The sequence below is a fragment of the Macaca mulatta genome, chromosome 12 (genome assembly GCF_049350105.2).
Source record: "Macaca mulatta isolate MMU2019108-1 chromosome 12, T2T-MMU8v2.0, whole genome shotgun sequence".
Taxonomy (NCBI): Eukaryota; Metazoa; Chordata; class Mammalia; order Primates; family Cercopithecidae; genus Macaca; species Macaca mulatta.
In genome coordinates, this window is record NC_133417.1 from 74,506,967 (window position 1) to 74,519,101 (window position 12,135).

General features: G+C 39.3%; 1 protein-coding gene across 6 annotated transcripts in view; it reads left to right on the forward strand.

The window, feature by feature from the left end:
• The window catches only part of PPIG (peptidylprolyl isomerase G), a 57,513-nt gene that overhangs the window by 13,494 nt on the left and 31,884 nt on the right, over positions 1-12,135 (forward strand). For 2 of the 6 annotated variants that reach the window (XM_015110254.3, XM_077956444.1), the window contains exons 2-7: positions 5,631-5,722; positions 6,016-6,092; positions 6,178-6,252; positions 7,694-7,801; positions 8,751-8,795; positions 11,289-11,376. In XM_015110254.3, coding sequence (XP_014965740.1) covers positions 6,032-6,092; positions 6,178-6,252; positions 7,694-7,801; positions 8,751-8,795; positions 11,289-11,376 — 377 coding nt within the window. In that variant the 5' untranslated portion in view covers positions 5,631-5,722; positions 6,016-6,031. Of the gene's footprint in view, positions 1-5,630; positions 5,723-5,940; positions 6,093-6,177; positions 6,253-7,693; positions 7,802-8,750; positions 8,796-11,288; positions 11,377-12,135 lie in introns of all 6 variants that reach the window. The other 4 variants (XM_028830538.2, XM_028830539.2, NM_001266543.1 and 1 more) reach the window with 2 other exon arrangements.

The following is a 12,135-nucleotide window of genomic DNA, read 5'->3' on the forward strand; positions in this document are numbered from 1 at the left end:
AGGCTGGAGTGCAGTGATACTACCATAGCTCACTGCAGCCTCAGAGTCCTGGGCTCAGAGTCCTTGCACCTGATCCTCCTGAGTAGCTAGGACTGCAGGTGCACGCCAGCATGCGTGGCCCCACTTTCGTTTTTCTGTCTTCTTTTTTTTTTTTTTTTTTTTTTTTTTTTGAGGCAGTCTCACTCTGTCGCCCAGGCTGGAGTGCAGCGGTGCAATTTTGGCTCACACAACCTCCGCATCCTGAGTTCAAGCAATTCTTGTGCTTGAACCTCCCGAGTAGCTGGGACTACAGGCATGCGTGTGCCACCACCACACCTGGCTAATTATTTATATTTTTGGTAAAGACAGGATTTCGCCATGTTGGCCAGGCTGCTCTCAAACTCCTGATCTCAAGTGATCCACCTGCCTTGACCTCCCAAAGTGCTGGGATTACAGGCATGAGCCATCGCGCCCAACCGTCTCTTCTTTTAAAAATATACAAAGACAGTAATATCATACACACTTCTGTACCTTGCTTGTTTGTTTTAAATAGAAACAAAGTTCTCCCTATGTTTCCCAGGCTTGTGTTTCAATCCTCCTGCCTCAGCTTTCCTAAGTGCTGGGATTGTAAGCATGAGCCACCATGCCTGGGCAACTTTTCTTTTTTTTTGGATACAGGATCCCACTCTGTTGCCCAGCCTGGAGTGCCATGGCATAATCTCATCTCACTGCAACCTCTGCATCCTGGGCCCAAATGATCCTCTTGCCTCAGCCTCCCAGGTAGCTGGGACTACAGGCACCATGCTTGGCTAATTTTTGTATTTTTTGTAGAGGCAGGGTTTTGCCATGTTGCCCAGACTGGTCTCAAACTCCTGGACTCAAGCAATCCACCTGTCTCAGCCTTCTAAAGTGTGAGCCACTGCATCTGGCCTTTTATTTTTCATTTAACAAAGTAAGTTAACATTTACAGATTTTAGGAGCTAGTTCTCCCTATCTTGGAGACAGCAGTACATAAACAGATTGCTCATTCTTTTTAATAGCTTTGTACATTCTACAGGTATACAATGGTATACCTGATTTATATTTATTAAATTAGTTTGTGTTATATATCATAAATTATATATACATTAAATTATAAATATTTATATTTATATAAATATAGGCTTATATTTATATAACCTATCTCTCCTTGATGGACATTTAGGTTTACAGCCTTTTACTACTACAAATTATGGTATATTGAATAACCTTGCACATATCTTATCTTGCAAATGTGTAAGGATGTACATAAAGTAAATTCCTAGAAGTGGAATTACCGAGTCAGAGAGTATTAAATGCGTTTGCAATATGGATGTTTGTTGTCAAATTGGCAATCAAGTAATTCAGTTTATCCCTTCACCAGCAATAACAATGAATATGGTCAACCTTTTTTATTTTTGTCAATCCAACTGGTAAAAAAATGTTACCTTTGTAATTTTAATATGTAAGATTATGATTTTTCATAGATAGTATTTCATTTCATGGGGTATTTTTAAAGTAATTCTTACTACTGTACAATTACCTTTTTTCATGTGGCATTTAGCAATTTTTTTATGTTTTAAAAAGCTTATTTTCTTAGACAGTCCATACTTAACTATTGTGTTAGACATTTAAGTTGTTTGTGCTTACTGTTATTTAAAAAAAAAAAAACCCAAGGACTATTTTATTTTAAATGGTTGCCTTTACAGATATTCCAGTACATAGAATTAGTAAAATGTTAAAAGGTACAATGAATATGAATATATTCAAGATTCTTGGTCTGTAATGCCAAGTTGCTTAACAAAACTGCTGGTGCCTTTTATGTTTTTTTGTTATTTCACTTTTTGTGAATTCTCTGCTCATATACTCTTAGGCGTCCTTTGAACTTTAATTTGATAGATGGACAGTGAAAGGTTTTGGTTGTCACAGTGACTGATATTTAATAGGGCAAGGGTTGCTTAAGGTTCTGCAGTGAGTTGGATAGCTCTATTCAATGAATCGCCCTAGTGCCCTCATTGCTAAGCACTGTTACACAGTAAGAAAATTAATATTCTCAGCAACTATGACAGTGTATTTTCCCCAATTTTTTTCTTTTTAATTTTACATAGACAAATAGAAATAATTTTTTTCGTAAGTTCAGATCTGTTTATCTCCATTATTTACTTCATTAGTGAATCTAAAAAGCTATTTAATATCCAGGGTTCAGGTAAATATTCGCAAGTACTTTTCTTAGTTTCTGTTTTGTGGGGGCGGTACCCATTTTGTGAGGGGGAAAAAAAAATCTTTTTTTTTTTTTTTTTTTTTTTTGAAACGGGGTCTCACTCTGTCACCCAGGCTGGAGTACAGTGGCTTAATCTTGGCTGACTGCAACCTCCGCCTCCCTGGCTCAAGTGATCCTCCCACCTGAGCATCTCCAGTAGCTGGGACTACAGACGTGTGCCACCATGCCTGGCTGATTTTTGTATTTTCTGTGGAGACAGGGTTTTGCCATGTTGCCCAGGCTGGTCTCGAACTGCTGGACTTTAAGCAATCTGCCTGCTTTAGCCTCCCAAAGTGCTGGGATTACAGGTGTGAGCCACTGCTCCCAGCCTCCTGAGCTCTTTGAATGTTAAACAGCAGCACTAGTTGAGTACCTCTTATCCAAAATGCTTTGGACCATATTATTGCTGATTTCTGATTTTTTTCTGATTTTGGAATGTTTGCAATATACTTACCAGTTGAACCTTCCAATTCTGAAAATCCAAAATGCTCCAATGAGCATTTCCTTTGGGTGTCTTTTTGGCACTCAAAAAATTTCAGATTTGGGGTTTTCAGATTTAGGTTATCAATTTTAAGTTGAAAAACTAATACATGGACATATTCTTATTGCAAAAATTCAAACCTTATACATAAAGCTGAAGGCCCCCAGTGACTTCCATTCCTAGACTCAGTGCCTTTTGCAGAGATTCTGTGAGGAGTTTGGTATATATAGTATTCTCAAGATCTCTCTCTGTAGAAATAGGGTATTATTTTATGGTGTTAAAGGAAATACTTATGTGCAATTTACTTTTTTGTTTATTTTGAACTAAATAGTAGCTTTCTTGGCCTGTGTTACAATGGAACTGCCATATAGTATTAAATAGCATTTTATACCATAATTTGTTCAGTTTCTCTCCTATTGTAAGATATTTTGAGTGTTTCCGTTTTTTTGTTGTTACTACAATTTTGCATTCTCACTCATGCCTGTCCTCTCACATTTGTTCATTCATTTAATAAATACTGATTTCTTGTCATATGCCAAGCACTGTTTGAGTACTAAGAATTGAGAAGGGAGTAAGACAGGCCGGGCGCGGTGGCTCAAGCCTGTAATCCCAGTACTTTGGGAGGCCGAGGCGGGTGGATCACGAAGTCAGGAGATCGAGACCATCCTGGCTAACATGGTGAAACCCCGTCTCTACTAAAAATACAAAAAACTAGCCGGGCGTGGTGGCGGGCGCCTGTAGTCCCAGCTACTCGGAGGCTGAGGCAGGAGAATGGCGTAAACCCGGGAGGCGGAGCTTGCAGTGAGCCGAGATCGCGCCACTGCACTCCAGCCTGGGTGACACAGCGAGACTCCGTCTCAAAAAAAAAAAAAAAAAAAAAAAAAGAGAAGGGAGTAAGACTGAAAATTCAGGTTTATCACATCATGGAACTTGTATTCTAGTGAGAGAAGATGGATATAAAAATTGAATACCAATTAGCAAGAAATGCTTGGAAGAAAAAGCAGAATAAGAGGATGTAAAGTGTTAGGAGGATGAGAGCTCCTTTCTTGAATACAGTAGACTACGAATGGGTCTCTATGGGAAGGTGATTCCTGAGCAACAAGGGGGTGAACGATGTGAAGATGGTTTGAGAGCATTCCAGGTGGAGGGAACAGCAAATGTAAAGGACCTGATGAAAGAGTAGGCTATGGGATGTTGAGGGTGGGGAGTGGGGGATAACCCAGCAGGATACCAATGTAGCTGAAATAAAGTTGAGGAAAATATTAGAAGATGTTAGGAAATGAAGTTGAGGAAAATGCCTAGAGGTGAACAGGAGCTAAAATATTTAGAGCCATATAATTGAAATTACAGTAGCCACAAGCCACATGTGCTTTTTGAGCACTTGAAATGTGGCTAGTCTGAATTGAGATATGCTTCAAGGATAAAATATACAATGGATTTCCAAAGACTTGTACCAAAAAAAAAAATCTCAGTAACATTTTGTTTATTATATTCTGAAGTGGTAATAGTTTGGACATACTGGTTATTACCTGTATATCCATAACATTACTGTTTGGACATCACTAATCTGAAAATCTGAGGTCCAAAAATGGAAACTTTTTGAGCATCAGAATTGAAAATTTCACACATAAGTACTTAATACAAACTTTGTTTCAAGCACAAAATTATTTAAATTGTATAAAATTACACATATAATTCAGGCTATGTGCATAAGGTATGGTATGTTTGAAATATAAATGAATTTTGTGTTTAAACTGTGTCCCATCCCCGGGATATCTCATGTGTATGCAAATATTCCAAAATTCAAAAAAAAAAAAATCTAAAACACTTCTGGTTCCAAGCATTTCCTCTAAAAGATATTCAGTCTGTACATACTGAGTTAAATAAAATATATTACAATTAGACTGTTTTTATTTGTCAAAATGTGGCTACTGAAAAATTTTAATTTACCTGGGTGGCTCATGTTTTTATTGAGCAGTGCCAGTCTACAGCCTTAAAATCCATGCTAAAACTTTTCAGATGAATGGTAAGACAGTTTTAGGCAGAGGAATGATATGATAAGATTTGTGTTTTAAAAGAATCATTCCACTCTGGCTATTTTGTGGAGAAGAGGCAGTGTAGAATTAGGAGTAAAATAAGAGAAACTACTTAGGAGGCTATTGGAGTAGCCTAGATAAGAAATGATAATGGTAAAGGTAATGAGAACTTTTGGGATAATTTTTGAAGCTAGAGCCAAATTACCTTCCTAATGGTTTGGATAATGAGGTATGAGGGAAAGTGGAACCAAAGATGACCCCCAGTTTTTCAGCCTCAGCAGTTGGCTTGGGCAATGGTAATGTTTACTGAGTATTCAAGGGAATGGAGGTAGAAGAGTAAACAGTTTTGTCTTAGATATATTAATTATTTTTAATAAAGTAAATTTTATTGAAGTGTAACATGGCATACATAGCATATGAAACTGTCATTTTTAGAGTCCATAATTTTGGACACTATTTACACTTACTGCCTTTGTTTCTTCTACACTTTACCTTACCCTATCATCTTCCACCAAGTATTACAATTCAGCTTTTTAAGTCCTTAAAATAAATCCCTTATCAAAATAATGTCTGTTAAATAATAGCTTTCTGTTATAGAAATAAAGCTGTTACACAGAATATCTCTTTGGTATTTTTTGTGTCTATACTAGCATATCAGTAAAGGCTGTTGCTCATAATCAGAAAGTACCCTCATATGTAAAATTGAATGTTGTGCTTTTACTCAAAATGTAAATCTACCACATATACTATTTAAAAATACCATACTGTCATTAAAATACCCCACTTTTTCTTCTTGTGTGATTTTGCTTCTTAAAAATCTCATATTTTAATCAGAACTCTCATTTTTGTTTTCTAGGAGCACAGGGATCAGTTGTCCTTGGGTTTTTTGGGTCTTTTCTTCATTTGAAGGTAATCTGCTTATTGAATAAGTTCACTAATCATACAGAGGTAATACAGTTTTCTGTTTGGGCTATTAATCTATATTCTGGTTGATAAATAGAAAGTTGATTACATAATAATGGTTAAGGCTTAACTTTCAAGTCTTTTCTAGTTGCTTCACAAAATGCAATCTAATCTCTAAAAAAGCACTAATAATCCATGTGATTTACCTCATAGAAATAAATATCAAAATAAATTCAAACTGTATTTCTAATTTTGTTTCACAGAATTTTTTTTCCAGAAATTTGTGAAAGATCTTTGCTATTTTAGTCTGCTTGTCTGAAACTGTATTTTACTCATAGATTAAGTATTGGAGCCATGGGAATAAAGGTTCAACGTCCTCGATGTTTTTTTGACATTGCCATTAACAATCAACCTGGTAAGAATATTAGTTAACATTTATAAATGGGTGTTTAATATTTTAAATTAGTAAAGAAGTTTAAACCAACTACCTTCTTTTTCAGCTGGAAGAGTTGTCTTTGAATTATTTTCTGATGTGTGCCCCAAAACATGCGAGAACTTTCGTTGTCTTTGTACAGGTTTGTTCACATTTTCAACTGCCCTAATAGTAGTCTCAGTTGACTGTGGTTTGCTTTTTTTTTTTTTTCTTCTTTTTTTTAAGAGACAGGATCTTGCAACGTTGTCCAACTGGACTAGAACTCCTGGGCTTATCAATCCTTACACGTAAGCTTCCTCAGCTGGGATACAGGTGTGAGCTACCATACTTGGCATAGCTTGCTTTAATTTTTTATTTACCCTATTTTAGATTTCTCCATGCATATTACTTCTTTTCTGTTAACACGAAGATTACACAGCAGTGACTAGGGCATGAAAGTAATTCTTAGAAATATTATGACTGGGCATGGTGTGACTGGGCATGGTGGGTTACATCTGTAATCCCAGCACTTTGGGAGGCCGAGGTGGGTGGATCACTTGAGGTCAGGAGTTCAAGACAATCCTGGCTAACATGGTGAAACCCTGTCTCTACTAAAAATACAAAAAATTGGCCAGGCGTGGTGACTCGCCTATAATCCCAGCACTTTGGAAGGCCAAGGCGGGCAGATCACCTGATGTCAGGAGCTTGAGACCAGCCCGGCAAACATAGTGAAACCCCATCTCTACTCAAAATACAAAAATTAGCCAGGTGTGATAGTGGGTGTCTGTAATCCCAGCCACTCGGGAGGCTGAGGCAGAGAATCACATGATCCCTAGGTGGAGGTTGCAGTGAGTCGAGATCGCACCATTGCTCTCCAGCCTGGGCAACAAGAATGAAACTCCATCTCAAAAAAATAAATACAAAAAATCAGCCGGGCATGGTGGTGTGCGCCTGTAATCCCAGCTACTCTGGAGGCTGAGGTGGGAGAATTGCCCAGGAGGCGGAGGTAGCAGTGAGCCAAGATCACTCCACTGCACTCCAGCCTGAGCAACAAGAGTGAGACCCTGTCTCAATAAAAAAGAATAGAGGCCGGGCGCGGTGGCTCATGCCTGTAATCCCAGCAGTTTGGGAGGCTGAGATGGGCGGATCACTTGAGGTCAGGACTTTGAGACCACCCTGGCCAACGTGGTGAAATTCCGTCTCTACTAAAAAAAATGAGCTGGGTGTGGTGGCAGGCACCTGTAATCCCAGCCACTCGGGAGGCTGAGGCAGGAGAATCACTTGAACCCAGGAGGCAGAGGTTGTAGTGAGCCAAGATAGTGCCACCACACTGTAGCCTAGGTGACAGAGCTAGACTCTGTCTCAAAAAAAAAACCAAAAACAAATATTAGTTTTAATGGTATATTATTTGAGATTGATTTCTACATTCTCCAGAAATACATGGGTGATTTTTTAAATGAATGTTTTAAAAAAATTCCTGAAAGGAATGAAAATATGATTTTTTTTAGTCTGTAAGGTTCAAGAGAGGAATATTTACATTTATTTTGCTTTCATACTCCTTTGATTTCCTTTCTATTAAATGTCCTAATTTTTTATCTCTATAGGTGAAAAGGGGACCGGGAAATCAACTCAGAAACCATTACATTATAAGAGTTGTCTCTTTCACAGAGTTGTCAAGGATTTTATGGTTCAAGGTGGTGACTTCAGTGAAGGTGAGACTTGGAAAAATCATGTATTATTTTCTGTTAAATATCACAGATCTCAAAGTTAGACAAGTCCCTAGAAGTTATAGTCCAATGTTCTTGTCACTCTCACTCCATTTAATCTTTGGTCAATTAGAAGTACTCATAGAAATATGTAAAAGAAGGAAGCTCATAGGCTGGACATGGTGGCTCATGCCTATAATCCCAGCACTTTAGGAGGCCAAGGCGGGCAAATCACGAGGTCAGTAGTTCAAGACCAGCCTGGACAACATGGTGAAACCCTGCCTTTACTAAAAATACAAAAATTTACCCGGCGTGATGGCGTGTGCCTGTAGTCCCAGCTACTCGGGAGGCTGAGGCAGGAACCCGAAAGGCAGAGGTTGCGGTGAGCCGAGATCGTGCCACTGAACTCCAGCCTGAGCGACAGAGCAAGACTCTGTCTCAAAAAAAAAAAAAACGGAAAGCTTATAAAAAATAATTTTACCTTTGACACATGAATTAATTTCAGAAATAGGCTTCTGGATACAAAACAAAACACTGCATTCATCTCAGTAATCTGTCAAGTGTATGTGTTTGATTTTGTCACAAGTGGTAATCCTTACTACAATAACATTTTTACTTTTTTATTGTAAAAATATCAAAACTACTTTTAAAACATGTTGAAAAAATGTTAACCTGTTGCAAGACCTGCATAATCATAATTAGAATCTGAAAGTTCTTTTTTAAAATATATTTTAATAGTCTTTGTCACATTCTTACTATCATAGCATAGGGGAAAGAAAGAAATTTGGGATCTTGCATTATTGACATTAATATCTTTTATGATTTTCTGCAATCTTCAAATATTGTTAATTCAAAATTATTTAAAAATCTACTTTTTAAGAAGTATTTTGTTTAGGTATCACCTTTGAGGCACTTGTTATCTTGAGAGTTAAAAGAGTATGTTTTTCATTTTTAGGAAATGGACGAGGAGGGGAATCTATCTATGGAGGATTTTTTGAAGGTAAAAATGTTTACATTTATATTATGTTTTAAATGTTTTCTCTTTTATTCTATTTTATTCTCTATGGAATCAATAACATTATTCATTAAAGAGTATACTAATGTCTAGCTGCCTTCAACTAATCTGAAAGTTAATTTTCTGGTAAAAAATTGCTTTTTGTAGAGATGGGGTTTTTTCTTCTTAGGACATTTTTACAACATATGATTTGAAAGGGTTTCAATGATCTGTACTTAATTCTTTTTTTTTTTTTTTTTTTTTTTTGAGACGGAGTCTGGCTCTGTCGCCCGGGCTGGAGTGCAGTGGCCGGATCTCAGCTCACTGCAAGCTCCGCCCCCCGGGTTTACGCCATTCTCCTGCCTCAGCCTCCTGAGTAGCTGGGACTACAGGTGCCCGCCGCCTCGCCCGGCTAGTTTTTTGTATTTTTTAGTAGAGACAGGGTTTCACCGTGTTCGCCAGGATGGTCTCGATCTCCTGACCTCGTGATCCGCCCGTCTCGGCTTCCCAAAGTGCTGGGATTACAGGCTTGAGCCACCGCGCCCGGCCGATCTGTACTTAATTCTTAGAATTTTAGTACTAGAATAGGAACTTCCATAGATCAATCTTAACTTTTATTATTATTATCATTATTATTATTTTTTTTTTTGAGACTCAGTCTTGCTCTGTCGCCCAGGCTGGAGTGCGGTGGCCGGATCTCAGCTCACTGCAAGCTCTGCCTCCCGGGTTTACGACATTCTCCTGCTTCAGCCTCCCGAGTAGCTGGGACTACAGGCGCCTGCCACCTCGCCCGGCTAGTTTTTTGTATTTTTTTTAGTAGAGACGGGGTTTCACCGTGTTAGCCAGGATGGTCTCGATCTCCTGACCTCGTGATCCGCCCGTCTCGGCCTCCCAAAGTGCTGGGATTACAGCCTTGAGCCACCGTGCTCGGCCATCTTAGCTTTTATTAAAGGAGATTCAGCAATATTTCTTACTAACAACATCCAAATTTTTAGGTCATTTGTTCTATGAAAATTTTTAAAATATCTTTGATACTCTAAAATTTAACTATAATCTTTTCCAAAAATTTAAGTTTTCTTGCTAGAATTTTTTTGTTGATGTGAAGACCATTTGGAAAACTATAAGCATATTTAATGTGGAAATAATTTGATATTTTTCATCTTTCAGTTTTGACATTTAGTGAAATTTTGTTTAAAATTCTACATGATTTGTTCTTAATATTCTAACCCAAGTTTGGAAATCAGGTTCCTCCCTTTGCTATGGCATAAGTGATGCTATGACAGAGGTTAAGTTAATGAATCCAGACTAAATAATACTCTGTGTGCCTCTGTGTGCTCAGAAATGAAACCATTGAAATGTAAAAGAATCTAATCTGGACTCTCAGTTTTTTTTTTTAAGAGATGGGATCTCACTGTGTTGCCCAGGTTGGAGTGCAGTGGCTTTTCATGGGTGTGATCATAGTGCACTTTAGGTTCAAGCTCCTGAGCTCCAGTGATCGTCCTGCTTCAGCCTCCTGAGTAGCTTAGGACTACAGCCACATACCACTGTGCTCAACTGTTTAGATAGTTTCATTTTTTTATTTAAATAAAGTAGTGTTATCTTTTCCAAAAATGTGAAGGACAAATATAAATGGAAAGGAAGGGAATTGAGATAGTATTTGGGTTTTATAAGTAAAGAATAGGAAATCAATAATATTCGAATCTTACACCGATGAGAGGGGAGGCTGGGCTTGGTGGCTCACGCCTGTAATCCCAGCACTTTGGGAGGCCAAGGCGGGCGGATCACGAGGTCAGGAGATCGAGACCATCTAGCTAACATGGTGAAACCCCGTCTCTACTAAAAATACAAAAATTAGCCGGGTGTGATGGTGGGAACCTGTAGTCCCAGCTACTCAGAAGGCTGAGGCAGGAGAATGGCGTGAACCCGGGAGACGGAGCTTACAGTGAGCCGAGATTGCACCACTGCACTCTAGGCTGGGTGACAGAGTGAGACTCCGTCTCAAAAAAAAAAAAAGGTGAGAGGGGAAATTGATTCATATTTGATTCTCTTCTTTCATAACCTAACTTTGTCATCTAAGTTGTGTATGGCACTAAAGAATACATCAGGCCGGGCGCGGTGGCTCAAGCCTGTAATCCCAGCACTTTGGGAGGCCGAGACGGGTGGATCACGAGGTCAGGAGATCGAGACCATCCTGGCTAACACGGTGAAACCCCGTCTCTGCTAAAAAATACAAAAAACTAGCCGGGCGCGGTGGCGGGCGCCTGTAGTCCCAACTACTCGGGAGGCTGAGGCAGGAGAATGGCGTGAACCCGGGAGGCGGAGCTTGCAGTGAGCTGAGATCCGGCCACTGCACTCCAGCCTGGGCGGCAGAGCCAGACTCTGTCTCAAAAAAAAAAAAAAAAAAAAAAAAAGAATACATCAGATGTGAATAGAAGTGAAAATGAATTTTTTTTTGGCGGTTACACCTATAATGTAACTGAAAACTTTCCTTCTCTATAGACGAGAGTTTCGCTGTTAAACACAACAAAGAATTTCTCTTATCAATGGCCAACAGAGGGAAGGATACAAATGGTTCACAGTTTTTCATGTAAGTATTTATTATCTGATCATTTAAAACATCCCATTTTTGGGCCGGGCACGGTGACTCACGCCTGTAATCCCAGCACTTTGGGAGACTGAGGTGGGCGAATCACGAGGTCAGAAGATCAAGACCATCCTGGCTAAAACAGTGAAACCCCGTCTCTACTAAAAATATGAAAAAATTAGCTGGGCGTGGTGGCGGGTGCCTGTAGTCCCAGTTACTCGGGAGGCTGAGGCAGGAGAATGGCGTGAACCCGGGAGGCAGAGCTTGCAGTGAGCTGAGATCGCACCACTGCACTCTGGCCTGGGTGACAGAGTGAGACTCCGACCCCAAAAAAAAAAAAAATCCCATTTTTGGTCTACCGTTTCTCTGTGTGCCTGCCGTTGATTACTAATAAATAGGAGAGGAATCTATAAGGGAGGGAGGGGGAACAAATAATTGATTTTTTTTGTTGTGTTTTTATGTTACTGTTTTTGAGACAAGGTCTTGCTCTGTCACCCAGGCAAGTGCAGTGGCGCAATCACGGCTCACCACAGCCTTGACCTCCCTGGCTCAAGGAATCCTCCCCACCTCAGGCTTCCGAGTAGATAGGACTACAGGTGTGTGCCACCACACCTAGCTAGTTTTTTTTTTTGTGAAGAGACGGGGTCTCCCTGCGTTGCCCAGGCTGGAGACTCCAGGCTGGGATTACACACATGAGCTATGGCACCTAGACAGAATTGTTAAAGAGGGAAAATTGTTATAGAGGGGAAGTTAAATTGTTCT